The following is a 24441-nucleotide window of genomic DNA, read 5'->3' as shown; positions in this document are numbered from 1 at the left end:
TGAATGTCAGTAACAAAAATAATGTTGCTGTGGGGCTAATGTTTCAATTTTTTGAGAAGCATTATTTCTGTCCATTTGATTGCACCTCACAGGGGCCCAAGTGCACTCGTGGATTCTCCTTTCAAAAGCACCAGCTAAGCCTATAGGATAAAAAACCCCCACCTGCATATTGTTTGCTGCTGGTGGGAGAAAGATCTCCCGTTTTGAAAATCAAAGAGATTTTAAGCTCATTTCTTCCCGTGTTTTTTCAGTCTGTCAATGAGTGTGTGGTTCTCGGCTCGCAACACAGCAAGCATATTCCCTGCAGGAAACACAGGCAGCAGTTGCAGGTTCTCCTGGGACTCTCTCCTATTACAAGCCTCAGGAGTGGCAGCCGTGAGCTATACACATCCAAGCTGCAGCTACGCAAAGGATTAAAGTCCATCATCTGACTGACATGTATCCCTGCAGCAGCTGCAGCATATGGGGCGGTAGAAATGAAGCTACTTTTGTAAAACGTGTTGTGCAAGATCCCTAGCTACTTAGCCAGCAGTTTCTCATTGCCCTGAAACACTGCACTTTCCCAAAGAGCAGCAACTTTCCATAGCCCGATCCAGGGCCATGAACACGCATCAGACTGATTCAAACCGCACAGAGGATTTTGCCACCTTTTATAATAGATTTGCATGATGTTTTACAGGAAAGTTTGTCATCACTGCTGTCTGTGCCGATCATTTCTCAAAACACAGCAGGGGTTACTTTATGACTTCTTGTCAGAGGGTCATGAAAGCTGAAAACCAAGTCCCAAACTGTGTCTCATATTTAAGAGAGATCATGTCCACCTCCGTATTATAGCGTTGGGCTGCATCAGAAACCTCTAATACCTGCTTTCTGAAGTAGGGAAAAATTAACCACCCAGTATCTAACCCCTTCTCTCACTTTATTCAGTAAGAATTGATCCTGACAAATATGTTGTTTATTGACACAACTTGACCTTCAGGTCCCTTGTTCAGTGAAAGGAGAATGAATGGTTGGTAAAGTCAGAGAAAGTATCAAGGTAGCCAAATAATGATATTATTTTCTGAACGATCTTGTTCCTTCATCAATACTTCTTCAAACCATTCTGTAAAACCACCAGGGACGTGGCCACAACTTTGCCACCTGACTCTTCTGTATGTCAGAAAGCCTGAACACTGCAACCACTCTTTTGTCCGTAATCATCTGCAATTTAGATTTACGCATACTCCTCAACTTCCCAGTGTTCCTAAACATTTTTGTGGGATGGTGTCGTGGTTTAACCCCAGCCAGCAGCTAAGCACCACGCAGCCGCTCGCTCACTGCCCCCCCACCCCTGGGATGGGGGAGAGAATCAGGAAAAAAAAACTCGTGAGTTGAGATAAAGACAGTTTAATAGGACAGAAAGGAATGAAAAACAATGATAATGATAATAATAATAATATGACAATAGCAATACTAAAAGAATTAAACTATACAAAGCAAGTGGTGCACAATGCAATTGCTCACCACTCGTTGACCGATGCCCAGTTAGTTCCCGAGCCGCGATCCGCGCCGCTCGGCCAACTCCCCCCTGTTTATATACTGGGCATGACGTTCCATGGTATGGAATACCCCTTTGGCTAGTTCAGGTCAGCTGCCCCGGCTGTGCTCCCTCCCAGCTTCTTGCACACCTGCTTGCTGGCAGAGCATGGGAAACTGAAAAGTCCTTGGCTGAAGATAAGTGCTACTTAGCAACAACTGAAACATCGGAGTGTTATCAACATCATTCTCACACTAAATCCAAAACACAGCACTGTAGCAGCTACTAAGAAGAAAATTAATTCTGTCCCAGCCGAAACCAGGACAGATGGGAAGGGGAAAAGGAGGGAGAAAGTAGTATTTCTTGAATGGTGATGCAATATAAGTCTACTGGAAAAATATTTTCAGGCATTAGAAAGGGACTCGGGGGACTATACGTCAATACAGACCCTCTTTTGCAGACAGACATGAGTTCACCTGACTGTTCTCCAAGTCAATCAAGTTGAGGTTAGCCTAACACTGAGCTTTAGCTAATAAGCCATGCTAAGAGGTAGGGTATATTAACTCAGGCCCAAAGCCAAAGTAGAGTAAATATAAAACTCTGCCTGCAAAAAAAAAAAAAAACACATGTAGTTATAAAGTTAGTTTTAATTCCAACTCTGCCATCAATTTCAAGCATCACCTTAGGCAAATCGCTGAATCTATGTCTCAGTTCCTTACTTGCAAAGTGGGGATAGTAAAACTGCATTTCTCCCACTCTCCATATATTAAGAGTGGAAGCTGTTCTGGTAAGATGTTAACATGCACATGTATAAAGACTTGAAAATAAAATGCAATTTAGTCTGGCTATGGTGCTGTAAGTAATAATACCTCTCAGTATGGTATTGAGTGTTCTTAAGCAATGGAATTGACTGTCCTGTTTTTTTATGGTACTCTGCTTGAAATGCTAAACCCACTGAAATACCTTTGCCCAATCTTGTTCCTCCAACGTCATGCAGATCTCCTCGCTTTTTATATCTTGCTGCAGGCCTTGCAATATCAGCTAACCACATCTGAAACTCATCTAAGCAAAAAGTACATAACAAATTTTCAAATCAGTTCTATGTAGCTCGTTACTTGTGCATTGGGCTTCATCTAGAACTACATTTCTGATGCATGGCAATTCTTTAAGGGGTTGGGAAACTTCATTAAACCATCTTATGTTGTTCCTGGTACTGCTGGAAAGATGATAATTGAAAAATGCACAGGAATTCTCTCCTTTTCCCATTTTCCCTATGATTCTCTGCTCTTTTTCCTGCACCTTGTTCCCAGTAGGGTTCCCTGTCACCCTTAGGGATGTTACACACATCCTCAGGGAGGACCCCCCATACTTCTGTTTCTGATTCATTGGCCATAGAAGAGCTCCCTTAGATCTTGCCCTGGCCTCTGCTTTCTCCAGCTCTTTGTGAAGAGACAACCCTCCCATCAGTGACAAAACCTGTGCCTCCTCCTAGATGCATCAGCTGCTGTTCCTGCAGCCGTTCTTGTCCTTCCACCCCCGCCAGAGCAGAAAAGCAGCAGTCAGCAGCATCAGCCTCCAGCTCTTCCTGCAGGGAATGGCTCCCCCACGCATGGCACGGAGAGGACACTCACGAGTACCTCCTCGTCAAGGAGCACAGCACTCAGTTCCCAAGGCTGGAGCAACACTGATCGCTGCTCCAATTTTTCATACTGTAACAGGTAACCTAGGGCAGTTTAACAAAAGCTGGTTGTTAAATCCTGGTCCCTTGCAAACTTCCAAGGATGGAGATATCTCCATTTCTCTGATGACTTGTTCCAGTACGGTACTACCTTCCCAGTGAAGAAGTACTTTTCTAGTTTACAAATGTCCTGAACTGAACCTTCCAAGCTGCAATTTGTGGTTACTGCCCTTTGATATACCATCTCCTACTACCAAGAAAAAAATTGGCTTTGTCATCTTTGCAACTGCCCTTGAAGTAGTTGCAGGCTACAATTAGATCCTCCCTTAGTCTCCTCTATGCCAGACTATACACACCCAGCTCCACCAACCTCTCCTTGTAGGCCACATGCTCCATGCCTCTGGCTGCCTCAGCAGCCTGCTGCTGAACCCTCTCCAGATTCCTCCACGTCCTTCTTGGACTGGGGGGCGACCCAGAACTGAACATGCTATTCCAGGTGCAGCCTCACCAGTGCCAAGTAAAGATGGGTAATAACTTCCCTCCATCTGCTGACCTTGCTCCTCCCAATGTAACTCCCAACATAGTATGCAATTTGCCTTACTCACGAGGAGAGCACACAACATGTGGGCTTATATTCAATTTGGCACCTGCCATAACCCCCAGGGCCTGTTGAGCAGGGCTGCAACTTGGCCCATCACCTCCCAGCCTGTGCCGAGACATGCGGTGGCTCCAGCCAGGTGCCAAGCTCTGCGCCTCGCCATGTTGAACTCTGTGAGGTTTCTTCTAGCCCCATCCTCTTATCTATTGAGGTCCCTTGGGTTTGAGGCATTTGGAATGTCAGCCACTCCCTGTAACTTAATATCACCCTGTGCGAGAATTTAAAAATGACAAAACACAAGTGATATTTTAATTCCTTTGGTCACAAAGGAATTTTAATGCTGTTACTCAGCTTCTGGCTGCATTTTTCCCAGTGCTTGCTTGCTCCCATTTGGTCCACGCCTCACTGAGCTGCAGTCCTGTCATCAGCCTCTTCTTGGCTGTTGGCAGCACAGGAGAGGGATGCTGTGACTACGAGGTTTATTGCCAGTCTCTTGTTTTCTCCCTATGCCCAGCACACAGGCTAGTGGGACCGGCCCCTAGAGCTCCCTGGTGCCTTTGCATCAAAGGCAGAGGATACTAGTATGTCTAGTTCCCTTTTTCAGGTAACTACTTCTCCATCTTAAATATTTATAGATTGATAAACTGGTCCATGCATCAAAAGCTGGATGCTGCTAGAGTTATTCCCACTCTTTCTCTCCTTACTCCCCCCAAAAAGAATCCTATTTAGCATGCAAATAGTAGTGCATATATTGTATAGCAGTATATACTGGACAAAGAGGTGGTGTGCTGCTGTATCAGCTGCAAATAAGCTATGGACCTAAGCCAAAGGCTATTGAAATGCATAAGAGGCTTTGGATGTTACATCATGCCTAAGTTAACTTTTGACTAAATTAAGGATTGGATACCTGGCTCTGAAATCAGAAGTGTGCTTAAGCATGTGAGTGGTCCCACTGAAAGCGACAGGACTACCTGTGGATTTAACATTACACACGCGGTTGAATAAAATTGCGCCTGGATCTGTTCTGCCATTGGCAGCTCCTAAATCAGACTTGTTGCTGAAAGTTTCCCAATGCTGCCACCTACAGAACAGGTTAACTACAGCTTTCAACACAGCAGAGAAGAAATCTTGTTAAGAAAGTGATACATTGTGCACAGTCAACCCTGGATACGGTTCTAAATTAGCCATGTGCAGGCCTAAACAGATAAGCCTGAAATCCAACCTGAGATTCTTAAATATTACTCAAATATTTCCAAGGATAGTTCTATATAGTAACTGTTAAAAGTCCACCTCTGGAAGGCTGCACAAAAATGGCAGGAACCTTTTAATTCAAATTAAATCATTTGCTCAATAGACTCCTCACATATCTGGAAGAGCAGCAGCGGCAACAGCCAGTCACAGGTTTCTTTCAGAGCGGGCACAGAACACAAAACAGGCTTCACAAGCTCCTGCCCTTCTCAGTCATTGTCACAGTGAAAATTCAGGGGTAAATTCAGGAAAAACATGTAGGGTTTTAGATGAGAAATGGAGAGGGTCAAATGAGCTACTTTAATTAAGGAGGATGCACAGGAAATCAAGGAAAGGTAACAGTTCCATACGGAACTACAGATTTAAGATAAAAATACAAAGAGAAGAAAACAAGGAGAGACAAGAAATAAAATGAGCCTTACTTCAGATAGGATGTGACCACCAGAAAATATTATCAGAGAGCATCTTCTTATGAAAACAATGATGTGTCTTGATACATTTAGCACTCTAAAAGAAGTCTACAGACATTTACACCTCTTGGTCCAAACACTTCTACTAAAGTGTGAAACAACGGGCAAAGATTAAAATTCAAAAACTTGCAAGTAGGTAAAACTAGCTGGAAAATATGCATAAAAAGCATTTTGAGATTATACACACCTGATAAGACTTTAAAACATCTTCCGTATTTTCTATTTATGGCTTATTCTATTTGGTTTTGACTTGGCACATACACACTTTGACACGGCACATACACACTTTGACACACCGTGACTTTTCTTCCGAATGCAGTAACACATCTGGCACAGCTGCACTGTTAGTATCGCAAAAGCTTCCATCTATTCAGCTTACAGATCCTCACCCATTGTTTGAGACCTCCCTTCATCCAAAGCAACCCTATCCCAACTCCTGAGATCTCCACCATCTCCAGCTACTCATCTTCCTCTTTCTACCCAGGCTGTTTTAAAGTAAAGCCCAGCTGTTTGCCAGGCCCCTGTGGTAATTTTAGCAGGGGAAAACGGCCCTGCTAGCGATGTTACACATGAGCGGACGGATAACATTCATTCCTTAGTTGTTTTCTTTATTTCTATCCTTTGAAGCTGTACCTGGGACCAGAAGGTGAGAAAATAAGAAAGGTCACAACCCTTTCCCTGCTTTCCATGAGGCCAAAACTATTCAAATGTCACCTTTCAGTAGATTCTTAACCCAGAAACCTGAGCAAGAGTCTCAGTAGCACTAGAGATTTATATTGCTAGATTAAAAAAAGAAGAAAAACACAAAACCAGAAACATTTGACTGCTGCAATCACAGTAAAAAACACAGTAGTATCTCAAAGGCACTTTCAGGTTGCTTCAGCATTGACAGACTGCCTGTGTAACTGTACACAGGCAGAGTTACAGCAGGTTCTCTTGGCAACGGCCTTAGAGGCACAAAAAGGGTCCCCTGCAGAACTATAGCATGCTCCCCCAGGTATGGCATACAGCTGACTGGGCTCTGCTCTCTCATGCCCCCTCCTCCTACCGCATCTGATTTTTATTGCTCCTTCCATCCTCCTGTGCTCGTGCCACATCCATTTCCTCTCTTGCAGGCTTCGTTGCTAAGCAGCCTGAGCTGCAGGCACAGCTCCGAGCCTGCGCTGCAGCAGGAGGCTGCAGTGGAGATGCACCAGGAGGCCTCCCTCCAGCCTGCGACAGCTTCCACTAACAGGCAGAATAAGGTGCTGTTGTAGACAACAGCGAGTGACAGGTAACAGACCTTCTCTCGGCAGGTAGCTTTCACCTCCCTGCTAACAGAAACTGAGAGATGATGTTCAGAACTGAAGTACTCTGAGCTTTAGCTAGTCCTCAGAATTTGAATTAAAGTGTGTTGCAACCCCCTGCTAGCTTCAGCTATCGGGTAATTACATGAGCCCAACACCAAACATATAACATGGCTGGCAGGCACAGACTGGGACATAATGCATTAGAAGAAAGGCCCAAGTTGAAGGGGGTTTTATCCCTTCTTACAGCTACCTGAGGTATTGGCAAGGAGCTGCAGATAAACAGCAGCTAGACTCAGGTAAGAACAGCTTCCACAGAAGAACACCGGTAAGGCCACAGAACATGAAATATGTATTAAATCTTTTTCTTCCCCTTGAACCCAAAATTTCATCCTGCTATTAAAAATTCATGTAGCATGGGTTTCTCCTTTTTTAGGTCATTTTGGAAGGGACAGGTAGTATAGCATCTGCCAAGGCCTTCCTGACACAATCACAAGTTAATAAGCGCACACTGGCTAGCCAAGGATTGTGTTCAGCATTAGCCAGATTTCTTTTAGCTAAGGGTAAGGAAAAAAAAACTGTTTTAATACTGTCTCCTGTAAGGAAACACACCACCAACCAATTCAGTGGTTATTCTGTTGCTTGTAGCACTAATACAAATAGCCTCTGCTTAAGAGCAGACAGCTTTAAGTTGACATTTGAGTGTTTATCACACCTTACCCCTCTAACTAAAATAAGTGTGTTCAGGGTGGCAAATTGCAGCTTAAGAGTTTCAGACTGGACATTAGGGAAAGCTTTACCAGAAGGGTAGCACGGCACTGGAACATGTTACGCAGACAGTGGTGCATTTCTCCATCCTTGGAGACCTTCAGGACACTAGAAAAAGCAATTGTTCTGCTAACCTGAGGCTGACATTAACTTTTTACTTAGAGGAGAGCTTTGAGGGTCCTTTGGAAAAAAGCCAAAGTTTAGAGGATGCCACACAACTACTTTTCAAGAAAGTTAGAGATCACTAGTCCATTTAGTCTTCCAGCAGAACATTTTATTCTCATTAAGGACAAGGAAATATCAACCAACAGCTCAATTAACATGACAGAGATTAAACAAGCCCTGTTAAGCATTTTCTACTTAACATGTGAAAAAAGAGTCTAAAGACATCTCATGTGTCCAAACTGTTCACATTAAAACTTGAGCTCATCCTTTAGCATAAGCTCAGCTGATGTTGCTCCTGTGTATAGCAAAAGGTGGAAACAATTTAAGTTACCAGAACAGCTGTGTTTAACAAGTACTGAAGCACTGGAGTTTAGACTGCATTTACTGGTGTGCTATTAGACTGCTTTCCTTGCATCTCTTCAGAGTCTCAGGCAGACTTGCAGAAAGCCACAGCAGAAAAACGAACTTCTCCTTTCTCACGTTCTGTAAATTGTCTGCAGATCTTAGCAGAATCCTTGGAAGAAAAAAAACCAAGCTGTTTAGACTATCAGAATACACTTGCTGTAGAGACCAAATCTTTGCAGCTCCTCTCTGGGTCCCATCAACTAAGATATACACTTAACAGATCTCTAGTTCTGTGGCACAATATTACCTTGTTACCACGGTATAAGCAGCACCAACTTGTACAGCAAGTAGGTACAGCCACTATAGACTGAATGCATGTCCCTCACCCTTTTGTAAGCCTTGTTTTCAGGGAAACAAGCAGCAAGGGAGAAGTCTTACCTTCAATAGCAAGTCATCCGAGCTTGTGCCATGGTTTACAGGAAATGGCATACGCCCATCTGTGAAAGAAAGTCCCATCACTCAGTATACTTAATATTACTTCTGAATTAGCAGAACTGAACATAGTGGGCCCAAGAAACAAGTACACACATGAAGATACTTGGGAGGGCAGAACAAATTGTCAATACACATAGCTTGAGTGAGAAGGGGACTAAGTATTCTCAACTCTACAGGAGATGACATGCTTTACAAAAGGGCCTAGCCCTTCAGTGCAACACACCTTCAGTTAAAATCTTCAAGTGAAGGAACAAATTATGTATTGGCTTTGAGAGCCTCAAACAGCTTAACTAGCACCAAGTATCTAGCCTGAGCCCCCAATGCTGCTGTACAGTGTAAAGTAGGCCCAGTCCAACTGCAGAGTTCTCAGAACCTTACCCAATTCATACAGATGTCCATCCACGTTGACAAACAGGATGAAGTGGAAGTTCACACTATTGTCCTCAACCTTAGGAGAGACCATTAGATACATTTGTTAGATTGAAAAAAGGCTAGTACTGCAAACCCTAGATGTCAACAAAGCAACAGCAAAGGACTGAAAACTTGTAGAGGTCTCTGCAAGACCTCTACAAGGTCAAGCAGCAGAAATCCTAATGTACGGTCACATTTTCAGACTGGGTCTGAACCCAAATTTTCAATCCATGTTTGAGGAAGTAACTCTGCACAAGCATTCACCTGCGAGTCACTCATTTCTCTTTCCTCATGAGCTGTAACAGCTATCTGCCAGGCAGAAAATTGTATTGCTCTACCACCTTCATTAACCCCTTCTCCCAAGATTTTACACATTCATATCTTACCCGGCATTGTCCTTCTTGTGCAACTGAATTGTGGACTTCTTGTATAGCCTTAAGAGAAAGCAGATAGAGGTTACTACATCCTTAACTGCTGACAGCTGTCAGCATCTTGTTTAGTTCATATACCTTATTATTTGCAAAATGCTTAGCTCTCTCTTCAGGAGACAGATCAGCTGTTTCATCAAGAAACTTCTTCAGGGCAGACGCCTCATCTGCACAAGATGATCAAAGATTTTATTCAGTATAGGTAAAGCATCAGTTACAGTTCAGATGCAGCCCACAGTAATCAATGCTTGTTGCACTAACTAAGTCATTGCATTCAGCCCGGAACCATCTCCAGCATAAGCATATTATAACTACCACTTGAAGCAAGCTATTTATCCAGAAGCTATTAACAACAGTCTACACAAACAGCCAGAGTTCAAGTGCTTCAGGGCACTCTGGATGCTTGTCTTGGAATCCACTTTCAAATAGGATTTAGCTTTTCTGATTCCCCCTTGCAGATTTGGCAAAGGTGTTCAGTCCTGTTTTGAAGAAATTCAAAAAAGGTGCCAGCTGTACGGGCACTTAAGTACCAGCTAACAGAATATAGGTAGATGAAATTAAGTTGTCTCACTGCCTTCAAATGAGCACAGCACTTGCTCATGATAGGCTTACTTTGGTTTTCCAGAATATAAATTAGTAGTGCAGCACTAAGATGTGCTGAGTTCTAGTCTTTCATGTAAGACATGCTGCATCATTCATTTCACTCATCAACAGTGTGTTATTTCAGAGAATCCTTTCAAGAAGAGTAAAGCAAAGCTACTCTCATTTAGCCTTCCATATGTGTTTTCCTTTGTATAAGGAATCCCACACCACCCAAAGGGTTCAAGTTCTCTTGGAATAAGGGAAATAAGTTATATTTTGCAGATCTCTAGTCTTTGAATAGTAAAGTATTTCCTGGACTCAACGACAACCCTTTTTTGACAGGAACGTGTAGTCCTATTTCCTAGGAGTTTCCAGCCACCAGTCACCTAAGCCAGTTTTATGTCCTTTTCTATAGGAAGAGAACCATCAAAACTATTACCTCTGCCGGAAAAGTCTACTTACAGACCCTTATCATCCTATACTACTTCCCCAGCAAAACCAAAACATGTTTTAGACTGATTTACAGGCTACCCTGAGCAAGTCTGTTTACATTAGACATAAGTGGCATGAAGAACTTTCTCTCTTCAGTTGACATCAACACCAATGTCAATAGCTACTTCTGAACATGACACTTCCTAATTACAAACAGACTTTGGCCAGTCCTACTACGTGCCCTTTTCTTCTTGCACTGCTCACTAGGATGATACCTCTGCAGCTACCAGACAGGAGTCAAAGTACATTCCCTTCTGCAGTTCAGGCAGTAAGTGAGACCACATGCCCCACTCCAAGAGCTGTAAGACTCACTTACTAACTGAAGCAGTACAACATGCCTTAACTTGGCTTGCATGAAAGCCCCATGTCTCCAATAGCCCATACCCACTCAATCTTCCTGTCATTAAAAAAATGTGAATTCAAGCACTTTGGAATATTCATACTTACCAAGCTTCAGTTTGTCTTTATTATTAGCAACTGCATGTATCAGACCAATTGTCCCACAGGAGTTACTGACCGTCTGCTTCAGGAAATACACCTTGGAACTGATTTCTTGGTCCTTTATTTTCTCAGTCTGTTGTTTCCTGAAGTTCTCATGCTGTAAACATGGAACTGTTTTAAGCATTTCACCACAGTGATATCTTTTTATTGTGCAAACTACTACACAAATGAATTGTGCAGGAGAATCAATACCAGGACTGGACAAAGATCTACCCAGAAAGTCATCTTTGTGGCACAGGTCCAGTAAAGCATCGTATGTCTATACTGGATGCAGGCCAAGTCTTAATGGACTACCTGCATGACTCAAGTCGTATCCAAAGGCACTGTTCTTAGCCTCTCCATCTGTTCTGTACACTGGAAATAGCTTGGGGTGGGAAATCATATAATGGATAGGTTCTTTTATATCCTCTCCCAATTGTTTTGGTCCATTTAACAGACTACTCAGCATGTCTCTGCAATAGTTTGCCTTTGTACCTTTAGGTTACTTCCCTTCATGAACCCCTCTCCATCAGAAAAATGTATAGACAAGTGTAAAACCCATCGCTACTGAAAGGCTGTAATCCTTCCTTTAAGGGACCTGTTAAATATACTTTATTTCAAAGTCCATGTCCTCATCTACTTCCTTAGCATCAATTGGATTAAATGTATTAATCATACACAAGTAACTTAGGCCTCTCCAGATGCAATGATTCAGCATGGTCACAGAATTGCTATTCCTCTCACTCAAAGACTGCTCATGTTTTTTCCTCAGTCCAACACACAAAGCAAAGCATAAGAGGAGTATTGGAATAAGAGGCCTTGTTTTGTTGCTCCGTTCATTTTAGTCCAGGCTATTTGGAGGCTGGGGCCAGGCACCCAGCATGTGCTACCCACCAACCACCTACAGCCCCAGTACAAGCCAAACCCACTCCCAACCATCTGATGCTTGGAGAGATGACACAGGCACACTCCTGACAGCAGCCAGCGCTACCTACTGTCAGCCAGCAGGTACAGACGTTGCTGCTGACAACAGCCTGCTTTTTCCTTCAGGGGCATTTGGGCCAGACGCAGCCTAGTTAGAAACCCCGCACTGCACCAGCCGTCACACAGCACTGGGGCAGCCACAGGCTCAGTGCAAGAACCCAGCCCATCCCGCTGATGCCTCCAGGGCTGCAGCCCAGAGGACCCGTGAAGAAGAGCAGTCCAGGAGGGACACAACAGCCCCCCTCCCCGGGGGGCACCACCCAGTACCTACCTGCTCAGTGAGGGGGAACAGCAGGAGCAGCGCACAGGCCGGGGCCGGCACGGCGCCCAGCGCCTCCTCCTCGAAGCCCAGCACGTCCACGAAGCGCCAGCCGGGACCCACCCCCAGGCGGGACAGCACCTGCACGGGGCACAGCGACCGGGTGGCACGGCCGCGACATCCCCCCCTCCCCCCAGCCCTCACGGCGGGGCCCCGCCGCCCACCCCCCCCCCGCCCCGCCGCGCCCCAGTGACACAGCACAACGCGCGGCACCGCGGCGCCACCTGCCGGCCGCGCCCCGGCGCCGCCGCCGGCACCACCCGCCCGAGGGGGCGCCCCGGGGGAGGGCGCGGCCTCAGCGCCGCTCCGCAGGTGCGGCCGCGCCCCGCGCAGCGGTACCGCTCCGCGCCGCGCCGCTCCAGCCGGCGCTGCCGCGGCGGGGCGGGATGCCGAGGGATGGAGGGAGACGGGGCGGCGCCCGCCCAGCCGCGGAGGTCCTGCGGCGGCGACTCACTTTGTTCAGCATCTGGAAGACAATGCGAGGGGAGAGGGGTGAGTGCCGGGGAGAGACGGCACCCCACCGCCCGCCCCCGGCCCCATCCCGCCCCCGCGGCCCCGGCCCCATCCCGAGGCCCCCGGCCCCCTCCCCGCCGCCCCTCGCGCACCTCGGGGTTGATCTCCATAGGCTGCCAGGCCATGGCTGCAGGACGGCGGGGAGCCGGGAAGAAAGCAGACTGCGCCCCAGAGCACGATGATGTCCCCCGCGAGACGCCGCGCGCAACCCCCTACTGCCGTCGACGCTGCGGCGCGGAGCCGCCCACCCGGCTCTTATATAGGGGCGGGCTGGCCCACTCCGCGCCGCGGCGGGGGGAGAGGGAGGAGCAGGGCACGACCAAAGCGCGGGGGGCGCGGCGGTGCCAGGCCGGGCGAGCGGTTGCGCCGCGGAGCGAAAGGCCCGCGGGGGCGGGGGTCGGTGTCGGGGAGCCGCGGGGCGGCGGAGAGCCCGGCGGCGGCTGCCGGGGGCCCGGGGCACTGCCCGACCCCGAGTCCCGCTTCTTCCGCGGGAGCGGGGAGGACCCCATCCCGCTTTACGTCGGTGTGGAGAAAGTGCTAGAAGCGGCGGGGCCGAGGTGGCGGCAGCCGCCCCCTGCCCTACCCTGCCCCTCGCTCCCTCGCCCCCGCGGGGCCGGGCAGCGCTGCCGGCGGGGGCAAGCGACAGACATCACCGAGGGCAACGTGTTTCTCCACCACCATCAGCCCAGCCCCAGAGCTCTGTTTATCCTGAAAGAGTGTGTCTGCGTTTATGTGCCTGAATGCTCCCTGAGCGTTGGACCCTGCTGTGTGTGTATTGCACAAAGTATATGATGGTTTTGATATTCAATGTAAGCATTAGATACTTATTTTTAATATTTCAGTAGGATTATAAAACCGTCACGGAAGTCACCTGTCTGCTGATTGCATCTCTGCAGTTTGAACCAATTCCTGAACCAGTCCAATGTAGTTGGTTATAAAATACTGGGCTTTTTATCTTTTATTCATGCCCTGACAGTTTCTCCACGCAATGTCTTTGGACTAGAACATCTCTGAACAAGGAAACAAAACCAACCTACTTGAAATATTAGAAATCACGTGGAGTCCAAACAGCCTTTCAGATTTTACTGGTAAACAGCCAGATGGGAGCCTTGTGGATAACCGAGAGATGCTTCACAGTTATCTTTCGAACAATGCAAATACTGAACAAAATAGTCAGCTGAATGACTGCAGTCTGTTTGGTTTTGATGACTTTCTTCCTTTGGTTTTCCACCCTGTTTCAGAATGATTTGGACCGCAGTGCAGCAAAATTTCTAAGTACCTACCGAATTTCAAGCACATTTAAATTAACTTTAGATCTACTGCACTGTAAGTTAGTGGGGAATCATTCACATCAGGTGGTTGCACACATACATTTTTGAACTGAGACCTATTTATCAACCTTACTCAGTTTACAATGAACTCCTAGGGAAAGCAGCTTACAGTTTAATCTTTGAAATGGACCATAAAAAGTTCAAGATGCAGTGTCACATTGGTTCTACCTGTAACAAGACTTGATGAAGAAAAGACACGATAGCAAGGAGGGTTTTGTATTTTGTGGGCAAAGCTGGGATGTTTCCAGACAGGATAAAGCCTTGAGCAACCTGGGCTGATCATGCTTTGAGCAGGAGGTTGGTCTGGAGACATCCTGAGAGCCCTTCCAACCTGAAGTACCCTGTGATTCAGTCTGTCACAGTAAAGGGAAGAGCAGTACACACTGTTCAAAACTAAAGATTTTTGGGAAGGACGGGGGGAAGGTTCACAGTAAATGACAGTATCATCTGTTTCTGTTTTTTCCTCTTACGTTTTAGCTGAAAACAGTCATTGATACCTATAAGCAAGCTAAAAATGGTCCAAAATATTTATTCTATATAGTATCTTTGACCATCTTTCCTGTTGTGATCAACTCTTCATGCACTGTAAGATGCAAGTATAGCAAAGCAACTTGAATGAACAAGTATGATGCTAATGGTCCCTGATACATATGCAGGAGAGACTGCACGCAGCTCCTCTGAGAGGATGGCAAAGCACACATCTTGCACCCTACAAAAGAGAAGGCTAAAAATGGCAAGAAAAATCCTATTTCTGAATTGCTCAGTGCCAAATGGTGGTTATAACATCAGCCTGCCTCAGAGCAACGGCAGTGCTCAGATCCCTAGGTTACAGAGTCATCCCTGGGATGGCTCCTGCGTCTAGGCTGTTGGGGGAGACTGCAAACAGCTGTGCAAGTGTTGTTTCAGTCTCTGCATGCCATGAGCAGCATACAGGGACCATAGCAGGAGTGATCATTTCTGAGGGAGAATCTGCCAAATCTATCAATGCATTAATTTTAAATGACAAAACTGCTAAAAATCTGCTACAGTTGCACAAAGATGCTTGCCTCTGGGAAGTCACGTAAAAAGTGAGTGCTGTGTCATATCCAGTCCCCATCTACCTCCTTGCAAAGACGAAGTCTCTGGACCGTCTGTCTTCAGTGCAGGTAGATGTACCTAGGACATTTAACCCAATACATTCCCATTACTGCAATAAAATCAACTCACCTGAAAAAGTGACTGGAAATACTTGTGAACTTTCTGCACTGTCCAAATGTAATAATAGTACTTGTGGTGTTCAACACTGCGAATAAAGCTTGCGCTCAGATGTCTAATCTAGAAAGCGCATACAGAAGAATCTTTGCTATGTGTATGATCTTTTGGCAGATTTCTTTCTCTTAAATATAGGACTTGGTGGTAGTTTTACTACCATGGTAAAAATGGTTTTACACCATTTACTTTCTCCCTGTGTTTCAGCTGAAGGTTTACATAAGGAAGAACTAGACGTACAATTAAGGGCTGTTTCTGAGTTCAGAAGATCTCCTAACAAAAGTACCTGTGACAAGCAGGGTGGTGAAGGAGACAAAGTTGGCCTTGGACAATGCAGAGCCCCTGAAATGGAAGCTGAGGTTGTAAACTATTCTTTAGAAAATAATTTTCCTATTCTCCTACCAAAATCTAAGCCCTGAGGCAGTCCAAGTCCCCATCTTCAGCTGCACTATCCACACGCGCCTAGCAAACACCTCAGACCTGTGCCTTTCTTAATTTTCTTATAATACGACTCGCTTCCCAAAAGAAGGATCCCAAACCCATTCCTGGAAATCTCCTTAATTCCCTACTCCTTACCTCCCAAACAAAACAATTGGTGTCCGTAGCTGGCTGGTGGTGCCCAGGACAGCGGGATGCAGGTACATGGTGGTGCAGGTGCTGGAGCCACAGGAACCCATTACTGCATGTCACCATTCTCCTGGCAACTGCCTGTTTGCACTTAACCTACACTTAACCAACCACTGAGTTGAAGGTATTTGAGATTACTGTGATTACTTACTGTAAGTACATCCGCTGGGTTGGGGGCAAATCCTGCCTGAGGGTAGTTACAACACCTCAGTTATACCATAGCAGTGTGCTTGAGAGAGGTTGACTTATACAGAAATGCAGCATCCTTGAAGAGTTGCTAGGACTACTTTTGCCTAAGGCCAGTCCTGACAAGTCATAGTGTAACTAAGGTAGTATCCATCCATCTGCTGTAGGGACATTTAGGATGCCTTCATAATCAGCAGTGAGAAGAAGAAATTTGAGAGCATGAGTCAGTGGACCAGAGATGTTGTTAGCTTTGGGCTGAGACAAACTGTGCTCTAGAAACACCAGTTTGTCTCCCTTGACTATAAAGGGAGCCTATGGGACCCAGTTCAGATGTAGAGGTCTACAGTGGGCACACTGGCTTTTAGATGGATGAATCCAACCTTAACTGCCTGGTGATGAGAGAAGGATACATATTTTTAAATTGCAACTCACCATAATTGATGTTATGATAATGTATGATTGAGTATGCATTATGGCATATAGCAAGGCCAGACTTTATTTCTGTTTTGGAAATGTCAGTAGGACTACCATCAGCCTGCTGAGGCAAGCCACAATCCACAAGGAATACACAGGCATAACTTACTGAAAGCATGACAGGCTTTTAGCCTGGTAGATATGTGGCTGTGAAGCAAGACAATTTCCCATCATTTAGCAACTAGTATGCAGTAGGTAACTGGAAAGCTAATAAAACATTGTCTTTATTTTCTACCACTAATGTTTTCCATGTTAGTATATCTACACGTCTATGTCTGCAGTATTGTAAAGGACAGATGTAAGGGAATTGCCCCCAACTGTATTTGCATATGGGTTCCACCAAGTGAATATATTATATTCTCTCTATCACTGCTATACCCCTATCCCTGTGTGCTGGTTTTGGCTGGGATAGAGTTAATTTTCTTCATAGTAGCTAGTATGGGGCTATGTTTTGGATTTGTGCTGAAAACAGTGTTGGTAATACAGGGATGCTTTCCTTATTGCTGAGCAGTGCTTACACAGAGCCAAGGCCTTCTCTGCTTCTCACACCACCCCACCAGCGAGTAGGCTGGGGGTGCACGAGAAGCTGGGAGGGGACACAGCTGGGACAGCTGACCCCAGCTGACCAAAGGGATATTCCATACCATAGGACGTCATGCTCAGCATATAAAGCTGGGGGAAGAAGAAGGAAGGGGGGGACGTTCGGAGTGATGGCATTTGTCTTCCCAAGTAACCGTTAGGCGTGATGGAGCCCTGCTTTCCTGGAGATGGCTGAACACCTGCCTGCCGATGGGAAGTGGTGAATGAATTCCTTGTTTTGCTTTGCTTGTGCATGCAGCTTTTGCTTTGCCTATTAAACTGTCTTTATCTCAACCCACGAGTTTTCTCACTTTTACTCTTCTGATTCTCTCCCCCATCCCACCGGGGGAGAGTGAGCGAGCGCTGTGTGGTGCTTAGTTGCCGGCTGGGGTTAAACCATGACACCCTGCTATCCAGCTATACCACCAAATGTGTATAGCTTTTCCGAAATAAAAAGTTGGTATTAGCTGAAGAAAGCCTTTCTCCCAGATTAGACTTCTCCCGCTGGAGAAAGTCTTACATGTTGTGGGTTAACCAAAGTAGGCAGCTAAGCTCCACCCAGCTGCTTGTTCATTCCCCCCCAGTGGGATGGGGGAGAAAATGGGAAGGGCAAGAGTGAGAAAACCTGTGGGTTGAGATAAAGACAATTTAATAAGCAAAGTGGGGGGGGGGGGGGGAAGTGATGCAAAAAGCAATCATTCACCACCAGCCAACCGATGCCCAGCCAGTCCCCAAGTTACGGCCCCCTGGAAAACTCCCCCCCAGCTTTTATTGCTAAGCACGACGATGCCATAGGGTCTGGGATATCCCTTGGGTCAGTTGGGGTCAGCTGTCCTGGCTGTGTCCCCTCCCAGCTTCTTGTGCACCCCCAGCCTACTGGCTGCAGGGACAGCATGTGAAACAGAGGCAGCCTTGATGCTGTGCAAGCACTGCTCAGCAATAGCTAAAGAATAAATAGGTGTGTTATCAGCACTGTTTTGGTCACAGATCCAAAACACAGCACCATGCCAGCTGCTATGGAGAAAATTAACTCCATCCCAGCCAGAACCTGTACACTGTGTCACAAGGTAACAAACATAAAACATGACAAACATATCTGAGGCCACTGCAGGGACAGCGGGCATCAGGGATCTGTGTAAGGCAGTAACATCCCCCTTTTCTTCTGAGAAATTGTCTGGAGCACAGCAGTAACTCCTGCGTGTGAGTGCCCCAGCCGTTAATTAGAAGATCAGAGGGATCAAAAGTGCAAGCACGAATGACTGCTTTTATAGAGGGCCTGGGTCCATGAAAGCTTTGAGCAGGAAGAGAGGCATGTGTGTGTTTCTGAATTGCAGCCAGGTTAATTTAAATACCTCTGTGAGGACTCTCGGTGACTGCAACCCAGTGCTGTGGGGCAATGTAAGTCCAGACACCGTTCAGCACCTGGCTGTTGGCAGCCGCTCTCCAGGTCCATGGGCCAGGAGCTCTGGGCTAAAATGTCTCAAATGTCAAGCAGGAGTAAGACTGGGAAGTGAAAAAAATTCAAAGCAGCTCAGAGCTGAGTTGGGAATGGGGGAAAAAACCCAAATCTTTCTTTACTTAATGTAAAGGTTGGAAAAGTTAGGTTCTCCTATCCCCTTCTCTACAAGGAGGGGATGTTTTGGCTAGGAGATGTAATGACTAAGGACTGCTGAGGTGGAGACATAACGAATGATGTGAACTCTGGGTCTGTCCTGTGATGAAGCTCAGCTGGAGAGGGGTGACACTGAAGCTATGCAGATAAAAGGGTCAGGCTGATGAGAGGGGCTGCTCTGCCAAGGACTGCCTTTGTGTGTATTGACTGCCAGCAATGACTCTGCAATTGCTCTGAACTACAGCCAAGTCCTCCAGCATGTAAAAAACAAACTCTACAGAATGCAACGGCTCTTCTGGAAGTCTGTAGGTGGAAGTGTTAAAGTGCTAAAATGTAGCTTTGAAGGCCTGCCTTGAGAGTCTCAGTTCTGAAGAGTGTGGCCATGGTTTTCTTGAATTCAGATCTGTCTGGCAGGATGCTTAAGATTCTTCACCTTGTTCCTCTGCAAAATCATGTCCACCATATGGTGATGGTGTCTATCAGAGGCACAGAGATAATATGCTTTGTTTCATGGTAGAAGTAGGACAAACAGAGAGTGACTCCTTTCTCTTTCCACAAAGAAAGGCAGAAGGGACATCACTGTTGACAAGGCTGTCTTAGTTTCCAATGAAAGGATATACTATCTGCTTTTACTTGATATGAAAGCTTGCAAGGCTTGTCTCAATGGATAAGGAAGACAGTATATTGGCACCTGGGCCATGTGTCTCCTTTCCCTCAAATGCTTTCTTTGGTGATGTTAGCAAGCCACCCTTTTTTCTCTATAGGCAGGAACAATCCATCTTTCTAGTCTAGTCTAGTAGAGGAGAACAATCCCTCCTTCTTTCCTCTGTCTTTGTTTTGTTAATTTATACATTCTTGGGATTAGTGTTTTTATCTAGAGAGGTGAAATACACATCTCAGGTAAGAAGACCTCATTTTGTGCAATGTTTTAGCATAATACATGTAATAGCTAATAATAATGAATTCTAATTTTGATGTAGCACTTGAATGATCTGTGATAAGGACTTACATCCCTACTTACATTTTCATCCAGTCGATGCTTTCCTCAGATTAACAGGGACGAGAGACAAAAAGATGAGCCACATGAATTAAACTACTGGTTGCGAGAGACATAAATAGCAGCACTTGGCCCTTGCAATACACTCTGCTGTACAACACCGTGCCTCTTCCCAAGTGCTGTGTTGTGCCAGGCCGTCCTGGGGTGACCCCAGTCCGCTTCTCCCCTGCAGTCTTCAGTTGCTTCAGTCACAACTTAATTAGCAAACTCTATCCTTTGACTTGTTTTTGAATACTCGTCAGCCATACATAGCACCCAGAAAGCATTCACAGCCTCTCCTCTGGGACTGCTGGAAGAGTTTACCTTAGGTAGGCTGAGTTTCTTGTGAAACAAAATAAAAGGCCGCTCCAAATCATGTCCTGAGCACCATCCACTCTTAAGCCAGCGGAGAGTAGGGGAAAAATAGAAGAGAGCTGAGGAATGTTGTCAGTCAGTTGAAAGGATATCAAGACAGTGACTCACTAGTACTTTTAAGTTGGTAGAGATGCACTTCCTCAGGTGTATGGGGTGCTGAGGGAAAGGCATGGGCCACCTCTCAAATACCTCTTTACATCAGTGGTCTCCATCCTGAAGAATGAAACCTTTTCAGGGAAAGTACAGAATATATGCCGTAGGGAGCTGCTGAGGAGGGACCTAACTTCTGGACCAAGTCTGTTGTCACCTGTGGTCTCTTTACATGCTAGCATGGCTTTGGTGTTTCTCAGGAATGTGAGAAGCAAATGAAGAAACTGGCTTGCCTGCTGTTGGATGAAGAAGTGAGAGGTAGGGCTCTGCCAGAAAGGAATAGCAAGAGCTTTTGTGTCTGTTGCAAAAAAAGGAGCTCTTCCTGCTTGCATGACAACAGAGGCACCTGTAGGCAAGGACTCTTGTGTGAGGGAGTTTATCATGAAATGTTGTCGCTCCTCCAGTTCAGCAGCACAAACCATCTTACACTATGTCCTGGAGGTCAGCTTATCTTCTTTTGAGGGGAGGGAAGAGGGGATGGATAGTGATGGGGATTAACCCAGATGTAAAAGGCATTCCTTCATTCTTTCTTTTTTATGCAAATGGAACCTTTAGCAGAATTTAAAGTAGTTGACACTTGAAATCAGTGAATAACAAAGCCACATCATTTAAAAAAAAAAAGCCATTTAGCTAACTCAGTCGCAGAATCCTGAAAGATGCTTGCTTTGTTCCAGACATCTGATGTGGTCCTGTATTCTTGCTGTATCTTATGAGTAGTCTTCCGGTGAAATGTTTCCATCTGATTTTTATATACACATTCACCCCTACCTATATAAATTTTGAAATAGGGTGTGCTCAGCTCAGCGTGTTCTCTGAAAACTCTGCTTCCATAACAAAAAGTCTTAGGTAGTACAAGCTACCCTGAAATCCTATACATCAACAGGGACATGGGTACCACAATATTTACACCAACTTGTGCTAAAGGATTTACTTACTCACCTACATGTGCACACTCTTGAGAAGTGTGGGGATTTTGTTTTTAATTAGAGAAGTGCCCTGAAGTAAAGCCTCAGCCCCAGTTTGTGAGAAGTTCAAGCATGGTTCTTCTGTTAGAGCTACTTCACCTGGGGAGCAATGTTGGCACAGAGCTGCTGCCAATCCAGTAAGTGAAGCCGAGAGCCTGAGGTCCCTGGATGGCCCCGAGACCTGCCTGCCTATCTTGTCCTGTCCTGAAGTGGGCTGGCTGTGCAGGACTGCATGGGAAAGACATTTTCTGCATCTGAGCCAGTCCCAAACTACCTCCTCTTCATCACTCTTAAGGCCTATGGCATATCTTAAGAGTTCCTAGCCACTATATATATGTATGTTTGGTGTGCAGCTCTAGCAGGCTGGTGACTCAGAAGTGACTGAGAGCAGCACAGCTCTGACTCTTTCTCAGTGTGACCATGGTAGATATAAAGCCTCACAGACCTAGATCTGAGCTGCTCTTGCTTCTCCACTCTGTAATAGCACGTAGAAGCATTAAACGGATCCCTTAGTCATGCTAGCGGAATTCAGTATGTGCTTTTTAGCCGCTGAGATCTCCAAAGTCTTGCCTGTACCAATTCCTGTGTTAATTACAAATTAACAGTAGCTATTCACTTGTACTTAGAAGACAAGGCTTTGATTTCAAAATGTGTAAGAATGAGACTTAACCCCACATTAATAACCACTTTCCAGAAGTACATCTGGCAGAACATAACCCTTAGTTAAGTTTTAATTCTGTCACAAAGTGTTTTACATGTGGTGACCACCCAGTGTATCGCTAATGCAAAGCAGTTGTGTTGTACGTGCTGCATTTACTGGGGGAAAAAGCAGTGCAGGGGCCCAACCACTCTGACTCTGCTGTGGATATCGCCAGTGGAAGGTTATTAGTCTTGGCTCAACTGCAAGCAATTAACATTAAAAACACAGTGAAACAAGCCCAGTCGGGAAACATCACCCTGCCAGGCTTGCCTTTGCCCCAAGCTGCTCTCAGAGCCTAACTCTATAGTGCCTCCTGGGCGTCTTCAGAGACTGGTCTCAGAGCATCAGCAGCAGCGAGAAAGGGAGGCTTTTCTCCCTCTCCGCTCCAGGAATTTTTCCACGCTATTCAAGCAGGAGAGTATTTCCAACCCCCCAACCTTCAGAGAAATGTTTAGACAGTGTTTGTCACTGATGGAGAAACTGTTTTTCTGAAGATCAGTTTAACAAGCACTGTTTTGAAGTGTTTACCCAAAGCACAGGTGGGTATGAAGAACACCGTCGTTGGGCCCTTGAGCCTTATTGTTTTAGTGGAGGTGTTTAGCTTATGAATGTGCATGCTGAAACAAATCCCTGTCTCAGTGGAGGAAAATATTTAGATGGCAAGGGGAACTACATTATGGATCAGAAAAACAATGGGACTGTATCACATTCTGCAGCTGCAAATATAAACGCAAAACATGCCGCTCTTTCCAGTGTATGTTTATACGTGTAGGGAAAAATTCCCATTGAGTGCATCTGCAGCCTGGGCTTTTCTAGCTGTATTTAGGATGACACTGGACTGTTGTCTCTGTTGTTTCAGAGACAAAGCACTTGCCACCTGCTGTTAGTAAACCTAGCGTTTCCAACTTTATCTTAGCTTTCTACACCTCTGAATTGATGTGTATTAGTGGATATGAATGTCTATATATGCATATATAGCATATGCATGGGCTAGCCATTCTGGCCCAAGATGTGGGTTTCCTGGTTGCCTCACCAGGAGCTGTACTGGTGCACCGCCTCCACTGCCCGTTGGGAAGCAGAACCGGCAGCGCAGCACTTCCAGGGAAAGCTCCAAGGTGTGAGAGTGCCAGGGCTGAAACACAGCAACTGCCAGCAGTGGAGAGGTGTTGGCCTAAAACTTCTAAGCTGTGCTTTATTTTGTGCTGTTTGAACAACTGCCTTCTCAGAATATGGAAAAATCATAGCCTCAAAGTCAAGTGGCATTCCAAAATCTCTGTTTCATATTCCTATTTCTCAGATGTAGAAAAATATTGGAGATCATACGTTTCAGTACCCATCAGAAAGCAGGGCTGTACTTCCCATTTTAAGCACCCAAGGCAAGAAAATCTAGCTACACCTTAGCTTTGCAAGTGTGAGCTATTCTCTTTATTTGGCTACCTATAATTACAGGCCTTTGCAACTTTTGAGTATTTTTGTCTCCCAGAGCCACATAAAACAGTAAATGGAGTTTGCTGAAAAGTCAGCTCTGAAAGCACCTACTGCCTTCTAGCAGAGTGCCTAAGCAGCTGCTGTAGGATTTAGAAACTCTGCATTAATAGCAGCTTTTTCTTACAAACAGCAGCTTTCCCTCACCTGGCCCCTCCAGCTAGAAGGAAGTCCAAAAATTTTCCTGCAATAGTTAGTTGGTATGTTCTCCTATTTCAAATATTGCGATTGTTTGCAAGCTAACACAGTCACCCTGCTCGCCTCCCCCAGAACTTGCCTGTAATGATAATAAAAATGGAGCTGCCCCTGTCTGGATGAGTGGGTGGGCTAGGTAAGGACATCATGTAATCAGGGAGTTTATATGCCTCAGGGCCAGGCCAGGCCACCTTACCTTCACCTCACCCAGAGGAAATCCCAATATACTGCTGTATAACAGGCAGGGAAAGGAGAGATCAGAGAATTACATCTAGTCAGATGTCTAAGAGCTCATTTATAACTTACTTTACAACCATTCCTGGATGCAAGGCTTTGCATTCCTGAGGAGCTAGAAAGAAACTTCGAAATTATAATTCCGCCTTGCTTGGCATGTCAAGAAATCAGCAAATGCTGGCCTGCAAATTGCTCCAGATTGCACTTGTTCCCATACAGCCTTCATTAACGTAGTGGTAACGTGCCTGAGATAGCTAATGCAGTGGATGGGAGAGGGCTCCATGAGTTTAACAGGAGGCCTTGATTTAGTTCCTGGCTTGATTAAACTACTGGAGTAATCTTATCTGAGACTGAGGTCTTGCGGTCTTTGCTTCTCCATAAATAACACAGGGAAGTTCCTCCATGGCAGAATTCGTCTTTCACTATATGCTTGCCCAGGGAGCACTAATGAGACAGGAACTCAAAA

General features: G+C 45.7%; 1 protein-coding gene across 1 annotated transcript; it reads right to left on the bottom strand.

Annotated features, from left to right (window-relative positions):
• Nucleotides 1-7816: 7816 nt before the first annotated feature.
• UCHL1 (ubiquitin C-terminal hydrolase L1) lies at nt 7817-12992 on the bottom strand. The gene is made up of 9 exons (XM_050895719.1): nt 12871-12992; nt 12720-12731; nt 12218-12346; nt 10930-11080; nt 9490-9575; nt 9367-9414; nt 8948-9017; nt 8513-8571; nt 7817-8243 (listed from the first exon to the last, which is right to left on the bottom strand). Exons 1-9 carry the CDS (start codon nt 12901-12903, stop codon nt 8157-8159), a joined length of 675 nt encoding a protein of 224 aa, XP_050751676.1. The 5' UTR covers nt 12904-12992; the 3' UTR covers nt 7817-8156.
• Nucleotides 12993-24441: the final 11449 nt, after the last annotated feature.

The sequence above is a fragment of the Gymnogyps californianus genome, chromosome 4 (genome assembly GCF_018139145.2).
Source record: "Gymnogyps californianus isolate 813 chromosome 4, ASM1813914v2, whole genome shotgun sequence".
NCBI lineage: Eukaryota > Metazoa > Chordata > Aves > Accipitriformes > Cathartidae > Gymnogyps > Gymnogyps californianus.
This window is presented reverse-complemented; position numbering and strand designations above follow the sequence as displayed.

Excerpts from the sequence above, each read along its gene's own strand:
- UCHL1 (XM_050895719.1), bottom strand. The coding sequence starts at position 12,903 with ATGGCCTGGCAGCCTATGGAGATCAACCCCGAG. Across the intron at positions 11,081-12,217 it reads TGTTCCCCCTCACTGAGCAG|CATGAGAACTTCAGGAAACA; the intron begins GTAGGTACTGGG and ends CCATGTTTACAG. Across the intron at positions 8,244-8,512 it reads CGGATGACTTGCTATTGAAG|GATTCTGCTAAGATCTGCAG; the intron begins GTAAGACTTCTC and ends TTTTCTTCCAAG.